This window comes from Colias philodice, chromosome 21 (genome assembly GCF_061535455.1).
Source record: "Colias philodice isolate Cphi_HAF_F1 chromosome 21, ilColPhil1 Martin Lab GWU primary, whole genome shotgun sequence".
Lineage (NCBI taxonomy): Eukaryota > Metazoa > Arthropoda > Insecta > Lepidoptera > Pieridae > Colias > Colias philodice.
The window spans coordinates 6822629-6850153 of NC_143106.1; the positions used below are offsets into that span (position 1 = coordinate 6822629).

The window sequence follows — 27525 nt, forward strand, 5'->3', positions numbered from 1 at the left end:
AAATAGATAGGTAATTTTGTTAAAACTGGACTCTCCTGGAACCTATTATTTAATTTGTACACTATAAATAACAAAATAAACACGCAACATAACCCATATGGGTTATGTTGCGTGTTTATTATTTTTATTAGTTTATTAGTTTTGATATCAAAACTATCCCATATAAAACAAACGAATACCAAAGCCTAACCGATAAATCTCACTCAATACATAACAAGACGTATCGTTGGGCGTTGGGCGGGCGCAAGGCGGCGCGCGCTACACCGGCCGACGACAGAAGCGGTCGCCTCGCGCCACGGTATGCGCGCGCTCCCGAGAACACAAAACTGATTTATAGTGTCCCGTTGAAAAAATAATCGGCCAAGTGATGTGATGGAGGGCCAGGAGTGGAGAGACGAGTGGCATCAACCTCGCCAGCTGGACGGTCAGAATTTATTTGGCTTTACTTAGATTGTAGATGTAGACGTTTTTATTGGGAACGCTGATGCTTAGGTAGTTTTTCAGTCAAGTTGTTGGGAGTATTTTGCATGCCGCGGAAAGTTGAATATCCTATCGTTTTCAGTGTAATCTAAATTTCAATCTTAAAAATTGTTCGGATTCTTTAAGCTGATAAAACTACTTGGAGTTGAATAGTTTTTCAGTCCTTAAGTTGTTCATATCTGTAAATTTTTAATACTCAGAAAATATCCCTACTTATCATGTGCAAGTATCTTAATTGAATTTTAATCATAAGTACATACTCGTCAAAATTATTTTATAGATACTTATAATTTATAAAACATAAGAGTTACAAGTAATTCAGTTCTTAAGCGGACCAAGATTGGAGAATTTAAAAATAAATTATTATCCCACTATTTTCTGTGCGAAAGTCTAATTATTATAAATGTACCTAACTATCCAAGTGCTTTCATGCTGATTTTTCAGTCCCTGTATGATAATTATGTATGCAGGTAAAATCCAAATAGGTAGGTATAAGTATTTAAAACTCTCTGTATACAAACATTCTTTAAATTTTATGCATTGTACAAGTGACACGTTATTGGATATGAACTATTTATTATGAAAAATAATTTTATCTCAAATGTATTCAACTATAAATAAAATAGACATCGCATCGCTTTAAAACTGACTTATAGGTATTTTTTTCACAAGTTTTGACAAAAATTGGCTAACGGAACGAATCTTCAATATTTTTCATATAATACCTATTATATTTGAGTGCGTTGATAAATTTAAAGTATTTTTTATTCGTACTTTGTACTCATTCGTTTACAAAAGCTTCGTCAAAGATATTTTTCAATGTCCAAATAAATGTATAGAAAGTACCTACCCGTTTATAAATATTTTAATGTACATAATATAGTTATTGCAATAAGAGTGCAATTTAAAAAAAAATCTTATGAGAAATTTCCCCGTATTTTAAATAGGAAGTATATAATTATATGAGTTAGGTCAGCCTCCAACTTACTAGAAACAACTTTAAAATAAACAAAAAATAATAAAAAAGAAATAACGTTTAAAATACGGCATCAACGAATAATTATAAACTTGAAGTGAGTTTAAATTTATGTAATAAATAAAACAAAATTAATTTGATTGTTATAAATATTATTTTAAACACATAATTGATTTGTTAATAATAATGAAGTTTTTTTTTCAAATTACAAACCGCAATCATCCGAATATATAGGCTATAAAAAAAACATAAATGTATCTAGGCTTGTTGTCGTAGCAAACGATTTTTTAAAAATCAATCAATCATTCTTGTCTCAGTCCTCAGAGATGATAGAGAATATACCTAATATTTTAAATTTTATATCATTCGTAAAATTGCGGCGTCCTTAAACTATTGAATATATGATTAGGTATCTACATTATACTATAGGTTGCATTGCAAATGTGCAACTAAGTTAAAAAATGACTATCTAAGAAATTTGTGGTAGAGGGAAATAAGAATCATGAAAGATAGGCGAGTAGGTATGCATACCTAAGTACAGACTAAATTACTTTAAAATATTTTGATAATTCGTATGCATCAAAAGCTTTTTTTTGCAAATATTTATTTTATTTTTTATTTATTTATAAAATCTTTTATTGTTCAATTAATAATTAAAGCTTCACGCGTCCTACGTACATTATTTGCTCGTAACTAAATCAGTATGTTATAGTAGGACGCGTGACGGGTTAAAGAACGTCTTTATAATTGTTTGTCTATACTATTGTTTTCTTACATGGGCCATGGCTTACATTTATAGTGACTCATCGTGAAAGATGCTCGTGAGTCACAAGTTTATAACCGTTTTTATTCAGGGCACTAATTCTATATTAAGATATAGGCTCCAATAATGAGGGAGGTTCGGTAGGGTTGTTTATCTTTAAAAGTATTTTAAACAAAATTTTAAAGGATTTTTCGAACGAATGCAAACGTTAACAAGACGTAAAGTTCAACTTTAAAATTCTGTTAGAAAACTGTGTTAAGAACTTAACCAAGCCATTTGCAACAGTCAGCCATACAGCATAAATACATTCAAATTAATCAGTTATTTTGAGCCCATTTAAAAGTCAAATACAAAGTACACGAAGAGATCGATCATCCAATTCCAATCATATTTCTCTGCTTGAGTAAACCGCGCGCTTGCATATCGTTCGTTCGTTCATTCATCCATCTGTCAACGGGAGCGCGCGCGAGTCTTCCATCGACGATTGACATTTGGCGCTGTCGAACGGTACATAATCTGTGACGACCTTTTGTCTTGTAATGACATTATGGTTTTTTGTCTTTGATATTACCCGGCCAGATTGACTGGAGGCTGATGCCTTTACCTATAAGCAAGAAGCTTATATCTAATACACTGACGACGCCTAACTAACTACCTAGGTGTGAAAGGGATAAAAAAACATACAGTCATATTTTTTTGTTACAAGTTAATGTTCATACTGAAATCTCCAGTGTATTAGATATAAGCTTCTTGCCTATAAGTACCTATTACTGGCACAGTGATCATCATTTTTTTTAATTGACAGTTTAAAAATTAAAATAATGCGGTCAACCGTCAAGTGCATGTCTGCGCTTATGATTTGGTTGACATACAGTAGATAACTTAGTTATGTGTCAGAACTAGGAGTCTCTACTTAAATATAAAATAGGATGATTACATGTATCTAAAAGATAAATAAAATTGTTATTTTGTTAGAGATGCTACACGGGTTTTCAGTTCCGGCAAGGACAGTGTAGGTACGCGTTAAATTTCAGTGTATTCTACATTAGCAATTAGTAGCGCATAGCTGTTCCGGCGATCGGCTAATTACAACAAAAAACGCCGCCCACCCTGCCCGCTCATTAATTTACTTTGACATGTTATGTGTATAACAAACACGCTCCCACGTCGTGACGATATTTTGTCGTGAACGATATTGTGTCGGGTCCGTACTCTGTCCGCAGCGGCCGTGGCCGTATGTAACATCCTATACCTACATGAAATAATTAATCTCGTCATGGATGTAAAAATAAATATGTATTGAATTATAATACAGAATACAATACTATATTTTAAACAATGTCGTTTAATTTAAATTATTATGGGAATTCAATATTATTAACCGTCAATAAAGTAACTTTTTAATTTATGTAACTAGCTAGTAATAACATATTAATAATATTTTCTGTACCTACCTATTTAATTCACACAATTTACCAGCTACAATTTCAAGCTCTTTTAACATTTTAATGCCGACGTAAGGCATTTTTGCCCATGTAAGCAAAAAAATATGCATTCGTCGACGTGGGTGATCATGATGATTATGCAAATTTTATTTTTAAAGCTAAATAAATTTCTAGCAAAATATACATTAATTGTGTTTTAATATTTGTCGTAAGATCTTGTAATTCCTAATTACGTTCGTGTTAAATGTAGTTTCCAGATCATAACACGGTCATCGTACCTAGGTACCTACCAAATGTAAAACTCCGGAGAATAATGTCTGATTTAAAACAACACGGAATATTATAAAAAAAATCACCAAGATATTTCTTTCTTAAAAAAATGCGCCTGGTTTGTTTCAATTTGCGTCCAATATTGTCCAATTGTACAATTTCAAGAGAAACATTTAAACTTTAACATTTTATTGCAAAAACTCTCAAGTGCTCCATAAATCTACAAAATACCGTTAAATGGGATTAGAACAAGTTGTGACCATTTAAAGGGTAAACTTTTTTGTCGAATCGCAAGCTATCTTCAAGTTAAGTTTAGTAAGCTAGCTATGTCAAGCATTTGACATTCTCAAGAGCTTTGACACGTGTGCAAGTTATAAAAAAATTAAAATATTGCTACCACAGATCTAGTATTGCTAAACATTAGTTCGAGATGATTTCAATGGGCATAGATACATTTTATTTTCATTAAAATCGAATACATATAATAAATAATAATCATCACACCATTTATTCTTATTTAAAATCGTGGGTGATAGCTATACATTTCCGTATCTACACAAACGACATCGTATCAACAGATGTAAACTATGCAAGGGTATAAAAAATAACAAATTGCAGATCCTACGGCCCACGTGGCCCTAATCTTATCAGCTAATTTTGTACCTTTCAGCTTGGGGACATATTTCACTTTTTTATTACTTCTTGAAATGTTAAACACGAATTGTTAAAGGCGACATGAAATAAAAAGGTAACTACGTAAACTAAAATAGACTTAAATTATGGTTGCCCTTTTTAACGATTTAAGTACTTATTATATAATATGTTTCATGAAAAACATTTCAGTAGTGACATTTTTAACAAACTCAACTTAAAAATGAAATTACAAGAACTTTTTTTTAACAAAAGAACATAACCGAGAGTATTGCTATCTTTGGGAACCCAGAATAAAGAGTCAAAATTTCACTGTATCAGCTTTTTTATATCTTTATCGATGTTGAAAATAAATACCTAGGTATATCACATACCTATATCACGACTTTTTTCAGTACCTTTTAGACTTTTAACTACTTATAATCTATTATAAACTAGCGGTCCGCCCCGGCTTCGCCCGTGGTACATATCGTTTTCTCTACATAAAAACCATCCTCGTACTTCAAGGAATATAATAAAAAAAGAATTATAGAAATCGGTTCAGCCGTTCTCGAGTTATGCGCTTACCAACACATTTTGCGATTCATCTTATATATAAAATTCTCGTGTCACAATGTTAGTCTGCATACTCCTCCGAAACGGGTGGACCGATTCTCATGAAATTTTCTGTGCATATCGGGTAAGTCTGAGAATCGGCCAACATCTATTTTTCATATGTACCACGGGCGAAGCCGGGGCGGGCCGCTAGTTTTTATATATAAAAGAAGATTACCTATTGCATATAAGTACCTAAACGCGTTACTTCTTAACGAAAGTGTAATAAAAATTTAACAAAAATTGATTTATTATTTTTCCTACTAATAAATCATGAAAGATGACAAATGCAAGCCGGTCAGAGTGTTATAAATTATGTCTCGATAGTTTGTTTTCATTAGCGAGCCTCCTAGTCCCCCGTTTTTGTTTCAAATCCTCGGACCAAAATAGTTGTTTGTTTTAGCGTGAGAATTTGAAAGAAATGTCAACAGTGAAGTGTCGATTGATATTTTGTAGGTGGTCCGATTAATAGCTTTGGCTTTTGGAAGTGCCTAATTTGGAGTAAGTACCTAGTATTGGTTAGTTAGGGAAAACCACGGGAAAACTTATTTAGCAAAGGTTGGTAATGGCTCAGGGCTCTACCAACCATATATTCAAATTTATAAGACATCTAAACATTTAACGTAAGCATTTTTTTGTTCTCTGTTTTCGCGTTATCCTATATGCAAAGAGATGCAACCCAATATCAAAGACCTCCTTTTACAGCGTAACCGTGATTCACAAATATATAAAGTAAAAATATAAAAAATGGAGCAACTTATGCGTCACGCTTTCAGCCCGTTTCAGAATCTATGGTTAGTTCAAACAAATACAATTGCCGTAAACAATTTACAAATAGACATTGTTCTAAATTTAAATCAAAGCCAATTCCGAAGCGTTTCAAAATACGCACTTATTCTGATACTTTTGTTCTCGTACCAACATACGCGTAAAAAATAAACACCAATAAAATATAGCAACCTTTGTTTATTTTCCGAACGATAATTTCATCGGAATCGAAACGTAAATTAAAATCGATAATGGTATAAAATAAACGTGTCTATTTTGAATGATAGATAATGTATTGTAGCAGATCTCATCTCGGCAAGGCGCGATATAACGATTTAAGCAAAATAAACTGGAGCTCCTTGTGATTTGTTTATTTATGTAATATTTAATTTTAAACGTCCGCAGTAAGTGGCCGCAAGATCTTTGAAGTGGCTAGCGCGTTTGTCTGTTTATTTGATGATGTTTTCTATTGTTATGGAACAATTCGATTGCCTACATAGTTTTTAGATGACTAGTTCTGTAGATCTTCGTTGCGTAGAATAAATTAAATATTTAAAGTAAGTAGTTAGTAAATATTTGTGTGAATATAAAAAGAAGAGGCCTGACTTACTAACTAGGATCTTGTTCAAAGACTGGTTTTGTGCTTAAAAGTTTGTTGATTAAATAATTACTGGTCAAATCACATGAAAAGCAAGAAGTCATGATTATGGGAATAGGTTCTTGGTTCGAAATCATAATGTAAACCAAAGAGCGTGCAACTTAGTGTGATAGAGTTCACACTAAGCTCTATATATGATGTATGAAGATCAATTAAAATTAATATCTTATATTTAAAAGGAGGAACAAAGTCAGAAAACAATGCTAGTATGCATGTTTAGTTGAATATAAACAATTCGGTTCTCATGAGCACAGGCGCATGACGTTTCTATGTTGGTAACACATGTCGACGGAACATTTTCATTGTTATGTTTATATTCTGAGATTTATATCGAATATTATTAAATGAAACATTGTTATTTGATTTTTTTATCGTGCAATTATACGACATGCAAATAAAAATGTGCACAATTAGGTTGTTTTACCTGAAAATATCTGTGGAATAAGTATGGGACTTTTATGTTCATAAAAGCGAAAAATTCGTAGTTTTGAACTTATAATATACGAAGCAATAAAATTGTTAAGTTAAAGTTGTTTTGTTCTTAAACAATTAATAGTATTTCCTACAGTCTGCATTTTGATAAAGCGAAAAAAGTGCCAATGCGTCTGTCCGCGGTTTAAAAATGATCTCCGTGCAGTTTATCACATCTGTCCATGAACATTCAGCATACAATTTTCCACGCTTATAAAAGTTCATATTATAGTTTATACATTCAAACAAATAGTTTAATGAAAGAATAATTTTGATTTATCCAACTGTCTTCAATTACATAACTTCGCATTTATAAGGGTATTTAAAGGTCAACTTGACAGTTACTTTTCTAAAAGCCATACACTACAATAATATTAGGCACGTATCACAATATCATGATATTATTTGGAGCGTATTACAATTTGTATCCCTTTTCCTACCAGTAGAGATACCACCCTCGTGGTCACAAATCACCGATCTATAGGAGTGTAATCTGAACTATGCGCGCGCGCATCGTCTTGACACATTCCTGTATAAATTACCTCAATTAGGGCTCGGGTATTTACAGAACTTCCTTGAATATTTAAAATTTTCTAAAATAATAATGTAGAATTGTAGGATATGAAGGGCTTGTTATATGGCTATGCTATCAATTAAGCGTACGTAAATTATAATTTTAACTAGATTTAAATGTGTGTAATTAATCGGTAGTTCTACTGTAGAATAGTTTATAATTTACTAGCGACCCGCCCCGGCTTCGCACGGGTGCAATGGCGGCCGGCCGGTACCGCTGCAAACGCTACGTCCCGCAATTTTTAAATCTGTAATATCTTCGAAAATATTCACTTAAATCATACGGTGTAAAAGGCCATATAGATCTATATTAAATGAACAATGTATTGAAGGTATTTAATTGGTTAAGGATTAATGCTGTATTGGTTAAAATCGCATCGAAAATTAGCCATTATTTGTCGTAAAAAGTAAATGACAAAAAAAAGTTATTGTGGGTTATCCATAAGAGATAGACATACACCATCGCGGACTTTTCTGTAGACCTTTTCAATGTGTATAATACTTAGTACATTATTTTGATAAAACTCGTAGGGTTCAGCCTGCGTTTGCAAAGTAAGCGAAAAAAATGTAATTTTTTACGACATCACATTAGAAACCTCAAAAATAACAGTACTTCTCCACTATTTAATGGATGTTATTATACATATAAACCTTCCTCTTGAATCACTCTATCTATTAAAAAAAACTGCATCAAAATCCGTTGCGTAGTTTCAAAGATTTAAGCGTACAAAGGGACATAGGGACATAGGGACAGTGAAAACGACTTTGTTTTATACTGTGTAGTGACTAGCGACCCGCCCCGGCTTCGCACGGGTGCAATGGCGGCCGGCCGGTACCGCGGCAAACGCTACGTCCCGCAATTTTTAAATCTGTAATATCTTAGAAAATATTCACTTCACTCACACACACTTCTATTCACAAATCATATGGTGTAAAGGGCCATACAGATCTATATTAAATGAACAATGTATTCAAGGTATTTAGGTAATTGGTTAAGGATTAATCATTAATGCTGTATTGGTTAAAATTGCTTCGAAAATTAGCCATTATTTGTCGTAAAAAGTATATGACAAAAAAAGTTATTGTTGGTTATCCATAAGAGATAGACATATACCATCGCGGACTTTTCTGTAGACCTTTTCAATGTGTACAATACTTAGTACATTATTTTGATAAAACTCGTAGGGTTCAGCTTGCGTTTGCAATGTAAGCGGAAAAAATGTAATTATTTACGATATCACATTAGAAACCTCAACAAGATAAAAAGTAAAACAACTAAAACCCAACTACGACAAAAAACGACGCTGAAAAAGTATAAAACAAAAGTTAAATTGATGAACTAATAAAGAAGCTATGAACGAAAAGATGTGAATTATATGCAATCAGCCCATGAATACAGGTAAAGTCACAAGCAAATGCTAGTAATATATATATATATATATTCAAAATGTGCAAGTAAAAAGCTTTCAAATGATACCAAACACGGCATATTTATCTTAACTTTATTTTTTTACTCTGTATGTTTTGTCCGCTAGAGGGCGCCACATTAGATTTTGTGAAACCCCATATAGCCTATAACCAGCGGACAATTAAGACGCTTCTAATGATATGTCATTTGTCGAATTCTGATAAGTAGTTTAGAAGTTACGAGGGAACAGATGAACATACATACATACATACATATATACATACATACATACATACATACATACATACATACATAGCCTGTCAAAATCATAACCCTCCTTTTGCTTTGCCGTAGTCGGGTAAAAATAACAGTACTTCTCCACTATTTAATGGATGTTATTATACATATAAACCTTCCTCTTGAATTACTCTATCTATTAAAAAAACCGCATCAAAATCCGTTGTGTAGTTTCAAAGATTTAAGCGTACAAAGGGACATAGGGACAGAGAAAGCGACTTTGTTTTATACTATGTAGTGATTATAAATATAAAATAAGTACTTGCTACCATAAAAAGGCTGGTAGGTAAGTTAAAAAAATGCCAACTCTAAATTGTCCGCCGCAGCTTCCAACCAGGAATTCCGCTTCTGAATTCTTTTCCGCGATATTGTTGTCTTTATTGAGCAATTTTAAAAAGAAAGTATGTACGGTCTACATCTTATAGGCTAAAAAACGAATAAAACTTAGTTTATCAAGTTAAAAACTAGGTACAAAGATTTAAAGTAATGTAGGAATTTATTGTTTATGGTTACATTGAACAAAAATAATACCTTTATACAATACTAGATTTCCGCCCGCGGCTTCGCCCGCGTTTTCAAAGGAAAACCCGCATAGTTCCCGTTCCCGTGGGATTTCCGGGATAAAACCTATCCTGTGTTATTCTGATGTATAAGCTATATTGTGGTAAAGTTTCATTCAAATCCATTCAGTAGTTTTTACGCGAAAGAGTAACAAACATCCATACATCCATACTTACAAACTTTCGCCTTTATAATAGTAGTAGGATAAAGACAAAAATGTGGTTAATTTGTAACGTTGAGATATGTTAGTAACTCGAGTGCAGGGTTATTTATTCCGATCTTCAAATTTATTGGAGGAAATTCCACTAAATGTCAAACATATAAATCGTACACTCGAGGCAAAAAATATCTGAACGCACTCAATTATTGTGGTACAGTCGCGTTGAAAAGGAATGTGTTTTTACCCTTTTATGGTAAAGTTTTGTTATAGTGAATTAGTATTAGTAAATTAAAGCAACAATAAGTATGAAAGAAAATAAGTATAAAATAACATGAGATAACTAAATGATTTCATATTTATTCCTACATCTGGGAACTTATCTATTGTATCAAGGAATACAACAATTATTTTTAGTTATTACTTGTTAAGACTATTTATCTGTTAAATATCCTGCCCTCTTTATAGAGTTTCTGAGCCAACGTGTATTATTCTGATGTAGGAAAACGGAATGAAATTTGTTATACAAAAAAAAATGCATAAATTATAATCTAAATAAAAAGCAACGTTCTAGTTAGGTTTAGTTGAAGCCGAAACGAACAGCTAGTATATGTATAGTTTAGTTCAACGAAGAGTTTAAAATTAATTATTGCTATAACCGCGTTAACACTTCTGTGAGCGATGTGACAAGAGTTATGAATAAGGGCGGGAAGTGACGACCTGCCTCGCCCCGTAAATCAAACGTATTGGGGTGGTATCATACATACAAATTGTTGATCATTGTTCATTATGCCGTATTTAAAAGATACGTAACAAAACGATATAAATTTGCAATCTTCTTGTTATAGAATTAGCAATTTATGACGATTATACGTCGTGGTTTTTATAAAATGCAGATTTATCGAATGTACAGCCACCGCGACACGTGCCGTCGAAATTCGGCTAGACCTATTATGGTGCTTTTACGCATAATTAACACGGGTTATCTATCTGCTGATCTTCTATTCTGTTCTGTTTTGTGTATTAAACATATTGTAAATAGTATCACCATGTATATCGTCAATTTTTATTTACTGGAAACATTCGCTAAGTCTCTAATGTTTGTTAAACGTAACAAAATCTATCCACGCATCCGTGTAGAATGTCAAAAAATATTTTCTAATATAACCTACGCGCGCTGTAGGTACTCCCTATGGTCCTCTCCCTAGGTAGAAAACCAACATACGTTAGATATTAATAAAGAGTATAGATGAATAACCCAAAAGATGTTTCTAGAACTGAAATAGTTCGTAACAGCAACATTATTGCATCGGTAGCAGCTAACGAGGCTTGGGACACAAATCACCATTAGCAACCGCGGCAATGTTAATTATAAACATGCTATTATATATTCTACGCCTTGGAGATACGTTTCAAAATTGTTTATGATATGAGTGTTTAAAATTTGGTGTCTATGGTTGACAATAAATTCGTTTTGTATGAGAAGGTTTATGTGATGTGTCTAAATATTGAAGGGGTAGCAGCAGGGGTAAAAATTACAAATGAAAGCCACATTCTTGTACAAAACTATAGCAAATAATATGTCATAATATTCTTAAAACTACACAATACAGCGTTTCTTCCTATGGTTATGAAATTGACTATATTATATACATAATCGGTTAGGATTGTTGCTAATATACTGCACTTAACAGTTTTTATTGTTGCGAAGCTATAAACAGATGGATCTATTGTTTGCACTTTGCATCTACCTTTGCCTAAAGTTGTGAGGAAAGGTTAAAAAAATCTAATAGTTCGTACAAATTTATCAGTAATGATAACACTGGCAAGTTACTATTTTCGCTAGCCACATCTGGTCACATCGATAGATTTGCAGGTATCTAGAATCGATCCCAAGATAGAACTCTGTTGGCAGCATCAGTCAATCAACAGTCAAAACATCGGGATCCACTGACAGCGACATCGCCCTGTTGTTCCAGGAACAAAAGCAGGGAAGCAAATATTTATCGTACATACATTAGCTATTGTTTCACCATTGACGCTTTATGTATCGATTTTGAGGTTATGAAATTTTTCAAATTAATTCTTCCGCGACGTGCTGTATGAACCTGAGCTTTTTATACACCATAAACGTGAACTGTGTCCTTTGTTGGAAATTCTATTATAAATAAATAAATAAACTTTTAAACGCCTCAAATTTCAACTTTGATGAGATGCACTAAGAACAGATTCCAATTGACAACGGAAAAAACTTAGGGAAAAAAGATGATTATAATGGCTTTCATATTGGACTTCTAAGTCCAAGACGAAGTTTTCTGCACTGTGATCGTAATCAACTTATCGGCACTCTACCTTATTATGAGTTAGTAGAAAATAATTGGTTATTCCTCCATCACCACCTCCGATATCATTTTTATCTTCCAAAGCAGTAAACTGTAGTTCTTATTGTAAATTACCCAACACTAAGTGTCCTCCATACTTCACCTACAAAAGAATGCTATAGTGACGTTGTCGATTGGCTTCTTAATGAGCTATGCTTGCAATGTTGACACAAAGCCGCTGATCAAAGTTGCTCTGTGCTAATTTGTGCTGAAATTGTGCTTGTCGTTTTGTAAACCTGTTACAGCTCGTTATAACAGGGTTCGTTGTATGCAAAGATAAACAATGCAAGAATAGTTATTACAGACGATCTGACAGTTCAGTGTAGTGCAGTTTGATATTCGTAACTGATGTAATGTTAGGGTCTTATAAAGTTAATCTTTGCTCATGTGAATTTACTCGAAAATGTCAAAACAACTTCTGAAAAATTCACTTCTGTATATGACATCTTTAGACTTGTGTAATGTACACTGCATCATAATCTTTAACTTTACTTTTTACTCTTCTGTTTTAAATTTTCTTTAACTCATTGCTAAGGAATGCGGTGGGAACTGACCACCCCAATCCACCTACTTCAAAATTTATATTCCCACAGAAAATCTTAAAGTTCACAACGATGCATTTGAGTATATTCGGTGTGGCAATATGAAGTGGTTAAGGGTACGTAAATCAGTGTGTCGTGGTAAGGACTGAGCTACTGGCTACACGTGTTGGGTTTCAGGCAGGGCTGCCTTTTTCCTTATTAAATAATTGTCCTAATGGTCATAATGATCCTTACAGGCCAGAGTTAAACATAATTTAAATTTTATTGTGTATAGCTTCACTCAAAGGCTTCACTCTGTAGAAAAGATACTTTTCTCACATATATGTTACTTTTGTCTGTAGATATGTTTTGCTTAAACAGTTGGATATTAAATTAGGCCTTGGAATGAATTAAGAAATATCTATGATAAAATACCCTTAGCATACGTACGAGTATAATTATGATATGATAGCATGTTAAAAAGTTTTTCACTTATTCCAATAAGTAAGTAAGTAAGTTCTCTGCAAGCCTTGCGTTACGGATTAAAACAAACTATGTACCTAATTTCAAGGTGACAACCCTACGCGGCGCCCTCACCCGGAGATTTATAGCGTTCAATCAATGCGGATTTATTGTTTAGGAAGCGACTTCATTTGTGCTATAAGAGACGACAATAATTGGCTGCGTACCTGCTATTGTGTAATTAGACAGTCGTTATGCGTTTATTAATGACACCATTTGTTTCACTGCATCATGATTGTTTTAGGTTAGGAGCTTTTTACAATGTGCGAGGTGAATAAAGCTTTAGATTGTAAGCGTTGAAGTTGTGTATGTTTTCTGATGGCACTTCAATTATTGTTGTTTTGCAATTTTAGTTTGTTTGTTACAGACAGAAGTCAATTACATTTTTAAGACATATTACGACTGCTCGATTGTTATGTTTTTTATATAATTTTTTAAATAGTGTTATTATTAATTACTAGCTTTCCGTCCGCGGCTTCGCCCGCGTTTTTAAAGAAAAACCCGTTCCCGTAGGATTTCCGGGATAAAACCTATCGATGTCCTTTCTCGGGTATCAAAATATCTCTATACCAAATTTCATGCAAATTGGTTCAGTAGTTAAGGCGTGATTGAGTAACAGACAGACAGACAGAGTTACTTTCGCATTTATAATATTAGTATGGATATAATAAATTTGAATTAAAAGTATAATTTAAAGAGAACAATAAGCAATGTCAAATGTGATCCGCACACGTACGACAGTGAATATTTCAAATATTAATAAATGCAAAACAGAATTGAAAGAAGTTGGATTCCAAATAACAATGTATGTAAGGTAACAATGTTAACTTTCCGAGTTCATTCAGATAATATCAATCAATGATAATAATTCCGATAATAATTCCCTAAAAATTTATACAATGTTTTTTTATCTGTCTAGTATTTTTGTTTGTTGTACTTTTCTCTGCACTATAAACAGTGATTCCTTTTTATAAAAGTCTAGAATAATAAATGTAAACGAATGACATTATAATATGAAATAAATAAAAATACATAGGTATAAATGTAACGATTCTATTTAAAATACTACACAGCGCACTATATTGAATAAGCATTCTTAATTAATGACTGTTCTATTATTCACGTATTGTGCTATAATTAAATTATCAATACATTTGGCAAGTGCTGGGTCATAAAGGTAATTGGAGTGGAACGGACGTGACACTTTGTTCTATGTTTACACTAGATTAGATTTATAGAGAGAATGAACTTTTCTAACGAAACAAAACGTAGAGAAAATACAAAGACGGTTCTTCTTATAGCATCCTTTTAGGAATACATATTGTTTTTAAGGTACCTACAGGCATCATAGAGAAAGTAGATAGCATATGTAGGGACAGGAAGTGTTTATAAAAGTTAAATTAAAATATTGGATTTGAAATAAATTGCATTCATGCATCATGTTTATTTTTATAGCGATAGGTTTTTTGCGTGTGTAAGCAATTTGTTGGCCTTATAAAATAAATGAGGTGAATGATACGTGAGGTTTAATAGTTATAGGATTGTATTAACTAATTTTAATAGTGTCTTCTCATCGTGTGTCTCAAAATACAATTTTATAAATTGTTATTATTTTTTCATACTTCTTTATAAAATTTAACTGACGCGGACGTAGGTACCCAAAAACAAAGATCTCAATATTAAGTGTATTTTTAAACAAAGCATTGTTAGGCTATAACAAACAACATTTTTATAAGAGCACTAAAGAAAACAGCAACGTAATTAATTTCGATGCAATATGCAGAGATGCACGTATTTTCTTTTGTGATATGATTTAAGAGCAAATGCGAGACATTAATACCCGCGTACAAATAATAATAAGTGACAATTATTATACTCATTCAACGGGTGCAAAAAATTATTATGTACTTTCAACTGACAAATGCATCCATATATCTATATGTAATAAAGTATATTTTTTATTGTAGGTACATTATATTTCATACTTGTCTCTTTAGTATAATTTTGATATATTTTTTGTTTTTTTTTTTGTCACGTATGATCGCATATTTGATTTTGACAGAATGTATGGAAATAAATTTTGTTTTTATATATTATTTTCGTCAGTATTTAAAAAAAACAAGATTGTATTGTTTTCTTATAAATATGTTAGTTAATAAATGGTTAATAATGGCATATAGTACAGTAAATGTCCGCATAGGTGTAGTATATTGCTTGAATAAACATTGTGTTGAACAAAATATACTGAAATTATAATATTTATAATAAACTATACTCTGAATAAAATTACATTTAAAACAGGCATACTTTGAAATACCAATTAGGTATAGGTAATTTGAAATACATTTTTTTGACATAGGTCACATAGGTAGCATTTGAAAAAGTTTATAGGTACCTATGCAAAATCTGTATTTAATTACTTTTGAATATAATGAATGAAACATGAGGTTCTTTTTAAACTGTTGTTTCAATTTGTTGTATTTAATAGGATAATTGTGGTATGACATTTAATTCATAATCGTTATGTACCTAATTATTTTCTTGTAACGTTAGTCACGTAATATACCTAAATGCTTAGACCTAAATGTTATCTACTTATGAAAACGTGAAACTTCTCTCAATAGACAGCAGACTATCTTCAATAATCGTAAAGGAATAATAAAAATATGCTCAAAATAAACCGAAGATCATTGTCGTTTCTACGTAAGTATAGTTTTCATCGCCCGTCTTATTTATAATCCTCCTCTTGACAACCGGCGATGAAATAATTGCAGCCATTCTGAATGCGTTTTGAATTTCCCGCCATTACACCAATTAGTTGAGTGAGATGTCCGCCTGAGAGTGGACGTTTACGATTTTTATGGGGTTGTTTGTTATCTTTTTCTTGGATTTGTGGCCATTTTTATGTAATTTGATTAGCGCTGCGTTGGTGCCAAGTTTCAGTGATGTGACGCTTAGCGACGGGAACTCGTATCCTGTTGGGTTTTTGTGAAACTGGAAGATTCATTTGTGTTTGTGATAAAGTATAAATAAACAGTGTAAGATAATCTATTATAATGTGATGAAATACTAAGGTATATGAACTACAGTAAAAAAAGCACAAAAAGGTAAGAAAACACAAAATTAGGGCTTAAAATTATATGAAAAACTTTGCAGCGGCTATCATATTATTATGACCTTTTCATCAGCGAATCTATCACTTCTTATGTAAAGCTGTAGAGTTTGTTTGGTAACAGCGCTAATCTCAGGAACTACTGCCTCGAATAGAAACATTATTTTTATGTTGAATAACATCAAAATTTAAAAAACCGCGGGGTAAATAGCTGATTATTATATGTGTCGCAGAATAACTTTCTGCAATGCGATTTTCAGTGATGACCGTTAGATTTTCAAATATTATAGTCTACGGCTTAAAATTTAAATACCTAATTAGTATTCAGATTTTTGTGAAAAGAGCCGACGCAATCCTATACATAATATTTGCAATCCTGTTTAATTAAGTATTATTGGATTGAACTGAAACTGTAGGGTTGCGTAAAAGCGACGCCATGTAATTACATGAGTAGAAAGACGGATTACAATAGCATTTAATTGAAATGCAAAAATGATTATGAGTTCAAGATATTTAACTAAAATGTAATAATGAATCTTAAGATATAACACCTAAAAGGTATTGCTTCTTCAGATAGGTTACATTTTGTTGGAATCAACCGAACTTGGATATATTTCTGTATAAACCTACATTATTTTTGTGCTAGTAGGCGGGTTCATATTATAAAGATCCAGGATCCATAATATTATATGTAATATCAAAGATATGGTTGCGTAAGGTGGCTTACGACCACGGCTTTTAAACGGACCACGGCTTGCGAAAATAGTTTCAGCGGAGACTGTTTTATTGTTTAGTAGGTGCTTTTTAGACTGTTCTAGTAGTCGGGCTTTAGTTTTTACTTTTTAAAAATTATTTTTATGCTTTCAAATTAGTAGGAATTATTGTATTTTGTTTTGATAATCTACGGCTAGCTATTTTACAATAGATAGATGCAGGAGAAGTTCAATTAGTCGTTCACAGTCTTACAACACTATCTTTATCAAGGTTCAACAATGGAATGCATAGAGCAATAAATTACTTAAATTAAAAACATTTAACTATATTGACTAGTCCATTAAATCTTTATATATAAACTCAAAGGTATAGTGATCTATCAACGCACAGTCCAAACCACTGGACGTATCGGGCTGAAATTTGGCATGCAGGTAGATGTTAAGACGTAGGCATCCGCTAAGAAAGGATTTCCCGAAATTCTTGCGGGAACGGGGAAAAACGGGGATGCACGTACAAAGTCGTGGGCGGAAGCTAGTTGTTTATATAAAGCATATCTGGTTCCACCGAACATAAAACTATTTGTACAGTATTTTAAGTTTTAAATTCTTTAATATTTCCCCAGGTGTGGTATCAAGTCAGTTCCCTCGAGGCGCGTATTTGCAGTCGCTAGCGGAACGCGTCAGCCGGGACCAAGACCAGCTCCCTGTGCTACCCTCGCTACATAACACGCCCAGAGATGTGAACGCGCCTGTGATTTATACTGATGTATGTTTTAATTTAGTTATCAATGATATGGTCATTGGTCAAAGTAATTTTTGTAGTACGTACTACGTAGTAGCAGTTCAATCTTCTGTATAAATAAATTTTTCGTTTTGCGCGTGATCTAATTCTCGAACATTTTTTATTATGATGGTGGAATAGAGATCTCGGGGACGGAATTATGTTTGGCAACAAAAAGCCTTGAGCCCTTTTAAAAATATACTTACCAAATTATTTGTTTTATAATATCACTAGCTGCTCCGCACGGTTTCACCCCCGTGGCTCCATTCCTGTTGGTCGTAGCGTGATAATATTTAGCCTATAGCCTTCCTCGATAAATGAGCTATCTAACACCGAAAGAATTTTTCTAATCGGACCCGTAGTTCCCGAGATTAGCGCGTTCAAACAAACAAACAAACAAACAAACTCTTCAGCTTTATAATATTAGTATAGATTAAACATAGTAGGTACTGTTTTTTAATTATTAGTTGAGTTATTGATAACATAAAGTTGAATGTTTATTAAGTAAAACTTAATACAAATTAATGTTGTCTTTTAAAATTATCACATCATTTTCAATTACCTACTTTTTAATCTTTTTATTGAAGTGAAAACTTCTTTAGCGGCGTTGAGCACTTTTTCTGTAATGGGAATAAAATCTTCACGTCAGGACACGCGTCAGGACACGTGACCTGATCGAAAAAGCGTAAGACGGATACCATTCCAAAATATCAAACATCTATGATCAAACATGATCAATGTTAATAATCAAGTTTTCACTTCTGCCGGCACTCCCGGAGTGCAACCCGTCTTTTTTTATATGTCGTGGGTTTTCTCAAAATGTGATAATTTTGCTATTTATCCATACAGAGTGCAGTATGCTCCCGAAGCACGTACTCCCCGCTGCAGGCGCTCAGCGAGAGCACCTGCAGGGACCATGGAGCGCAGGTCGCACCTCCACCGCCGCAGCCGCCACCACGAATGCCGGTAATGTCATAATTACTATGAATATTATAAACCGTAAATGTTCGTATAAATGCATTGAGATAATATTACTTCGTATAAATGCAGAAATTTTGTTGGACATTCTGAAAGATTCCTTCAATCCGCGCAGACAAAGAAAAACCCGCATAGTTCCTGTTCCCGTGGGATTTCCGGGATTGCGTCATTTTCCCGGGATAAAAAGTAGCCTATGTCCTTTCTCGGGTATCAAAATATATCCATACCAAATTTCATGAAAATTGGTTCGTGATTGAGTAACAGACAGACAGACAGAGTTACTTTCGCATTTATAATCTTAGTATGGATTTGTATCCTCTGCACAGGTATCAAACCAGAACGTAACACTGCACCCAGCAGTCGCGCGATGTACAGCATCTCTAGAACTAGCCGCGCTATGGAGAAGCTTCCACGAGCTCGGAACAGAGATGATAGTCACCAAGGCCGGGAGGAGAATGTTCCCGGCGTTACAGGCGAGGTTGTCTGGTCTGCTGCCTAATGCGGAGTATCTGTTGCTTGTGGACTTCGTGCCGTTGGATGATAAGCGGTATCGCTATGCGTTTCACAGGTACGTGGCCGCGTCTTTTCAATCTATAGGTACATAGTCAGAACGCAACTATAAGAAACTGCTCGTGTATATATTGTAATGCTATTTTTAAGTCTGTGATTACAATTATATATACCCGAATTTTGCGTACTGATCGCGTATTCTTTGTAACGCGGATGCTTGCGTCTTCATTCCAAACTAACTATACACGATCAGTACGCGAAATATAACTGAATATACTACACCACTTACGCTCTATCCCCGCGCATCTATCTCTTCTTCTCTTTGTTTTTGGCCCTATGTCCAGATGGATATCTATCTGGACATAGTCTAAAGGCCATAGTCCGAAGTCCCTTTATTGAGTAGAGCCATCCATTATTTTCATTACACTATCCTCTAAACAGTTCAAGCTGGGTAGTAGCGGGTAAAAAAGCCCCTTTCTCCCCGCGCATCTATTATCTTCTTCTTCTCTTTGTTTTTGGCCCTATATCCAGATGGATATCTATCTGGACATAGGGTCATAGTCTGAAGGCCATAGTCTGAAGTCTCTTTATTGGGTAGAGCCATCCATTATTTTCATTACACTATCCTCTAAACATTGGTAAACCAGAATCTGATGGCAATGATTTCTGGTTTACCAATGTATAAATTTATGAACTAAATGTAACTAGGTATATCATAGATAAAAAAAAATGTTTTAAATAATTAAAACTTGTAAAAATGCTTAAGAAGAAAATAAAAGGCTTTTTATTTATTTATTTATTTTTATCCTCTTAACAGTTCAAGCTGGGTAGTAGCGGGCAAAGCGGACCCAGTATCCCCGCCGCGTATCCACGTGCACCCCGACTCGCCCGCGCCCGGCGCGCACTGGATGCGACAACTCGTGTCCTTCGATAAGTTGAAGCTGACCAACAACCAGCTCGATGATAATGGACATGTATGTATATTTTATATTGTGTGGATTGATGGAAGACGGAAAAATGTGTGTGTGTTCTAAGGAATGATGTTATAGCGACTAGTTTACATATAAATATGTACTAATTGTTTCCTTTAATTTCATTGTATGTCTGAATAGAAGTGGATTTTGGGTGAGATACGTTTATTATGATGGTTTAATTTAAATGCCTATTGCCTTTATTATAATACCCGTAATTTATTAACTTGATTCACTTATAATTTAGTTGGCACCTACTTATTTAGTTTTTTATGTATTGTTAAAATAATAAATTATGTTTATTTTAATATACATAATACATATACCTATGTAACCTGTGCAACAACTTTAATTTTTCATCAAAATATATTTTTAGAAATTAAAGACTTTTTAACGGATTTTAAACGCGATTTATTCATTCTATTATTTTCCCGACGTTTCGAACACTTTACAGCGAGCGTGGTCACGGGGAGTCTCCCCGTAGTAATAGAATGAATAAATCGCGTTTAAAATCCGTTAAAAAGTCTTTAATTTCTAAATGTATAATACTCGCGTAAAATCAAACATCAGAAAATACTAAAATATATTTTTATTATTTTAGTCATATTTTTTCCAAATTCAAAAATTTTAAACCTAAACAATTCCATAGATAATCCTAAACTCGATGCACCGCTACCAACCCCGCTTGCACGTGGTGTACTTGCCCGGGGACGGGCAGAGCTCTGCCCCGGGAACGGTGCCGTATCGCACTTTTATATTCCCGGAAACTGGCTTCACTGCGGTCACGGCTTATCAGAATCATAGGGTAAGTTTATTTATCACTAGCCATTGTTGTAAATTTTTTGTAAATTTTTGAGACAATTTCGCACAAAATTGTGACTATTTTAAGTTGCGCCTATGGCATACCGTCTTATATTGAATATAAGGATCTTTAACATAAGAATATAATATATTCTTCTTCTGAGGGTTTATTAATCGTTTAACTATTGTGTCAGATAATGTAGGATTATCATTACTAGAACAGTGTGGTCTAGTTGTTTATGAGTAATTTGCTTTATTTAATTTCGTATGTCCAAATATTTATTTAATAATCGATTCTTATGATTTGAATTTAACTCAAACAAATATATTTCTTACAGATAACACAATTAAAGATAGCCAGTAATCCATTTGCAAAAGGCTTCCGAGATTGCGACCCGGACGATTGGTATGTATTCATATTTTTGTGTTTCTGTTACTATAATAGCATAGATTTTAAAATATGAGATTAATTTTTAGCTATTTTAAATGACAATAATTTTATTTCTCTCCTCTCTTAATTAGCAAACTTCAAACACGATTAGAATTTTTCTGCAGGGTTCAAGTTAAAATGAAAATAATTATTAGTTAATAATTAGTTTCATTTTAACTTAACTTGTTAAATCTGAAGAACAATCTGGGAAACGATTCATTTAAACTTGACTCAATTATCTACATTAATTACTAAGCAATAGCTTTGAAAATACTCTCGAACTTAAACAAACATAACGTAGCTTTATGGTCGAATTAAAATTTAAAGGCAGGAAATAAATAAGGGAAGTCAAATTAACCACAACCATGTCACAACATATCTATGAATCACACACGGTAATGATTAAATTGAGCACAAAGCAATTTTGTGGGGGTTCAAGCGCTTTTCAGCAGCCGGTGACGATTTAGTTTTACGAGCGAGCCATAGAGTAAAGAGTTAGGTGACAGTTATGGCGGACGGGATGTCATCCGTTCCCGCCAAAATAAAAACATGTGCGCGCTATGGAATACGGATAATTAAAATTCGGTTTTTGTTGTTTCGAATTTGTATTATAATAGTTGTTTGTTTTTTGTGTGTTTTAATTAGGTCGTTTAATTTGAAAGAAATTATATTATTGCAGCTTAATATACGAATCAATTCTATAAATTGTCCATTTAATGCAAAATATCAAGAACAAAATATTTTTTTAAATAGTTTTTACAATACGTGTCGCTCTGGGGATCGCCGTCCTATGGCCGTCTTGTTATGAACCATTATCAAAATATTTACGGTTACATCTTTTACAAGTATTAAAAGTGTTTCTTTGTTAGTCCTTTGTAGGTATAAGTTTATATAGGTCAATACAATAACAGGAGAGTTAAAGTCAATCTCGCATCTTACGATCTGCTGTATATAAAAATGTACCTAAAATCAAAGTACATACATTTGATTTTAAACAGAGGTGATTATTTACTCACGGTAAAGGTAAACATTTCTGGTTTTCATCCAATTGCGTTGTGTGGATGGAGCCTGTGGTACATACATGACGCATTTTATAGGGTTTGGCTAGGAAAGTATGTAAAGATTGCGTTTTTAGGCTATTTACATCGTTTATTTATAACTTTACAAGCATAGGCTAGATTTTTATGATGCCTAAAAGTTTGTTCAGGTTTTCGTTTATTTATACCCGTTAGGTTATGGTTTAAACAATAGTATAGAATAATAATTTGTGAATTTTCTGTTTATGTGTATAATACGGAATACATACGTAATGTAAAACTTTATATTACAATCATCCTCTAATCTAAATGAAATGCAACTTCTTCATAAATTAATATCTTTTTCCTGTCTTAGACCGAAAGTCTTAGTTGTCATAGTAGGTACCTAATATCGTTTCATAGAAATTAGTATTTTAAACACAAATATATATTTATCTTATAGGTACTTAAAATAGGTAACGGTATTCTATTACATTTGAATTGTTTGGATTGTTTGTGAAAGAATAACATATCTGTTTACTTTGCGATAGAAAGTGATTCATTACGAAACTCCGAGTTCTGATAATAAACAAATTAGTCATTAATTATGTTCAGCAAAAAATTATACGCCATGTGTGCAAGTTACGGTTGGGACAAAAATGGCTCGTGGTAGGGTGACCATGTTTCCGATTTTTTCAAACTGTAGAACATATTTTTGTGATAATCCAAAAAAATCTAAAATATTCTATCTACTTTGATTTTCGTGACGGTTTTGTTTGCTAAGTGATTATATGGTTTTTATTTATCATAGGTATTATTAATTTTGATTAGATAAAAAGAAACTCAAGAAATTAATCTGAACCAACGAAATAAAAAGCTTTGTATATGTTTAAAATTTAAATGATATAATTGATATAATGGTATTTTAAAGTGAAACTTTTATTACATCGTCTCAAACTTTTTGGTCTGTGTAGCGCATGTCGCGTGACGGTCGGCTGCCGAGTAGGTATAAAGCAGTGTTCGGAACCGTACGATAATTATCGTACAAATACGATAATTTTGTGCCTAAGTTTCACTTTTACCGTGGTTTCATAAAACCACACAATTTTTTTTTGTATATTTGACCACCCACTAAGTCAAAAACAAAAAGCTCTATAGTACCTACTTCAAAACCAAAACACATGGACACCATAAAGTTTTTCGTATCTTCCTGGTACGATCGATTAATAACACTAGAATAGTTATGTTATAGTTATGTTTGCCATTTGTCGTTGCTTGTCAAAATATATATTAGCGATGTAACACGACTCCGCCTACGGAGGCGGGATTACGTTTCAGTTCTAATTATCTTAATGATATGAAATTATTATTATAGAAGCTGATATATATGAATATATCTTAGCGTAATTTGCTTTCTGGTAGAGCAAAGCTTGTAACTATAAAATCTTTGTTAGATACATTTCAGAATATGTTAACATAAGTTATGTTAGTATTCAGAATATGATAGTATTCAATTCGTATTCAGAATATGATAAGTCATAATAAAAAGTAAAACAACTAAAACCCAACTACGACAAAAAACGACGCTGAAAAAGAATAAAACAAGATTTTCAGAATTCCACTATGTAGAGATAAATTTTCATGTTTGGAAAGGCGTAGTCACACGTTACATATATCTACCGTAGCACTTTGACAACGTGTGACTACGCCTTTCCAAACATGAAAATTTATCTCTACATAGTGGAATTCTGAAAATCTTGTTTTATTCTTTTTCAGCGTCGTTTTTTGTCGTAGTTGGGTTTTAGTTGTTTTACTTTTTATTATTTGTACTATTTTGGTGTTAAAGTGTATTTTTGGCGCATAATATTGACAAAAGTTAAATTGATGAACTAATAAAGAAGCTATGAACGAAAAGATGTGAATTATATGCAATCAGCCCATGAATACAGGTAAAGTCACAAGCAAATGCTAGTAATATATATATATTCAAAATGTGCAAGTAAAAAGCTTTCAAATGATACCAAACACGGCATATTTATCTTAACTTTATTTTTTTACTCTGTATGTTTTGTCCGCTAGAGGGCGCCACATTAGATTTTGTGAAACCCCATATAGCCTATAACCAGCGGACAATTAAGACGCTTCTAATGATATGTCATTTGTCGAATTCTGATAAGTAGTTTAGAAGTTACGAGGGAACAGATGAACATACATACATACATACATACATATATACATACATACATACATACATACATACATACATAGCCTGTCAAAATCATAACCCTCCTTTTGCTTTGCCGTAGTCGGGTAAAAATTGGAGAGTCTGTTGGCAATGTAAAAATAATAATTTTATTAATTTCAATACTTACGTGGATAATGGATTTATAAAATTATAAGGAAATTTGTTGTTGTTTTAACGTGGTTTTCACTTACATAATATGAATGTTTGGCTTCTTTTACTCAGAATAAGAATTCTGGTAGTCTATAAAAGAGGGTCGTTTTAGGCGAACATAATATTATAAATCCCTATAAGTTCCTGTTAGTAATAAATTAAAAAAAAAGTTATAGCCAAAAACTTTTGTATTTTAAATGTCGTTTTTCTTTAATCTAAACTGAACATAAATTCAAACTCAAACTCAAACATATTTTAGGTATCTATTCAATTAGTTTTCTTCTGTTAGTTTAGAGAGTTAAACTCAAAATCAAACATTTATTTATTCAATTAGACTTCTTACAAAAGCACTTTTGAATCGTCATAACATTTTTTAACATTTACCACCGGTTCGGAAAGCAGTATCTATAGAGATTTCGATTTCCCTCGCAGTCCGCCAGAACAGACCCCCCAACGCAGCGTCCCTCGGCGCCGCGAGCCGCAGCCCGCGGAGGCCTACCCGCTGACGCAGCCCTACGCCGCCGACCCGAGCTCTAGCGGCCCATTGTATCCAGCACATGCACATCCAGTACGGTAAGTGAAACTTTTATTTATTTATTTTACACTAGAGGTCCGCCCCGGCTTCACCCGTGGTACACATTTCGCAATAAAAGGTAGCCTATGTCCTTTCTCGGGTATCAAAATATCTCCATACCAAATTTCATGCAAATTGGTTCAGTAGTTTAGGCGTGATTGAGTAACAGACATACAGACAGAGTTACTTTCGCATTTATAATATTAGTATAGATTCACAATTCAAACTCAAACACAAACATTTATTTATAAGAAGTCTAAACTTCTTATAAAAGCAATTTTGAAGCGTCATAACATTTTTTAACATTTACCATCGATTCGGAAAGAATTTCATTTACACAAATAGGTAATTGGTATTATGGTTTATAATTAAATTTAAAAAAATGACACAATTTTACATAACACGTAAAAAACACCTACATCTTATGGGCCAGGGTAGTTGATCAGACTTCTGTGTCCTGCCAGACCGAGAAATTTTTTTACTAGTCCTCACCAGGAATCGAACCAAGTGTCTATCAGTTTAACGTTCATACCTTAACTACTGTACTAGAAGCATGAAGGCGATGCTTTCGCAACTACATGAAAATAAAAATACTTAGTAACTTATTTCTAGAGCGCGCTCTAGAAATAAGTTTGAAATTACACGCTAACAGTTATTTACATAAAAAATTTGCGCTGCTTTTAATTTGAATGTATAGAAATTATCATTAAGAACAAAGTATATGCAAAACATTCAATAAATTACATTATTTCATGATATTTATTAATAATATTATCTTTTTTTTCAGATATCAACCGCACGCAGGCCACAATAGCGCCTATTCAGCATATTACGCCCACAGATAAACAAAAAATACACACTATGCCAAAAGTATGTGATATAGATTAAAGACGATGAACATTGATAGAAAAGTATTTATTTTATGTTCAATTTATACGAGTTTGAATCGAAATTTTCAAATAGTCTATGGTATTATGAATGAGGTTTCGTTATTTTAATTGAAAAATTGAATATTCCAAATTAACGAATAAATAATACAATGAGGGATAAAAAGTCGGGTGACGCGATAGTGTATTTTTAAAAAAACGTGTTTTTAAACATTTTTTATTATTTATTTTTGTCTTACATTACCAATCAGATTATAGATTTGTCCCTTATTTGATGGTAAAATTATATATGTAATATTAAGTTCTTTTATATAGTTTTGTAATAGAGCTTATTTCGTGACTTTTCATATTAAAAAAAAACCGGCCAAGTGCGAGTCGGACTCGCGCACCGATGGTTCCGTGGTAGTAAGTTTAAAATTATTAAAAAAATATATATTATGTGACGTAACTAAAAATTTATGGTTTTCGTAATTTTTCCTTTATCTATGCTATATGAAGTTGCTTCATACCAAATTTCAAGATTCTGAGTTCACGGGAAGCACCCTGTAGGTTTTGATTCCCTTGCAAGTGTCGAAAATTTGCGGCATAAACGGCTGTATCTTTTGATTGCGTTGGCTTAGAAGTTTGATTTTTTCACAGCTTCAAGGGACAGTAGACCTGAGTAATTGATATAAATTTCAGCTTCATACCTCCACGCGTTCCTGAGAAAAAGGGTCTTGACAGACGGACGGACGGACGGACGGACAGACGGACAACAAAGTGATCCTATAAGGGTTCCGTTTTTTCCTTTTGAGGTACGGAACCCTAAAAAAGAAATAATTTTTGATTAAATTTAAATATCTCTTACTTTAAATACTTATA

At 33.0% G+C, this 27525-nt stretch overlaps 1 protein-coding gene across 1 annotated transcript; it reads left to right on the top strand.

The window, feature by feature from the left end:
• The first annotated feature begins 281 nt into the window (after positions 1-281).
• On the top strand, positions 282-27017 carry LOC149479009 (T-box transcription factor TBX1-like). Its single transcript, XM_089708754.1, has 9 exons — positions 282-424; positions 17945-18087; positions 18952-19068; positions 19407-19648; positions 20408-20564; positions 21211-21366; positions 21701-21768; positions 25636-25776; positions 26565-27017. Exons 1-9 carry the CDS (start codon positions 373-375, stop codon positions 26620-26622), a joined length of 1134 nt encoding a protein of 377 aa, XP_089564880.1. The 5' UTR covers positions 282-372; the 3' UTR covers positions 26623-27017.
• Positions 27018-27525: the final 508 nt, after the last annotated feature.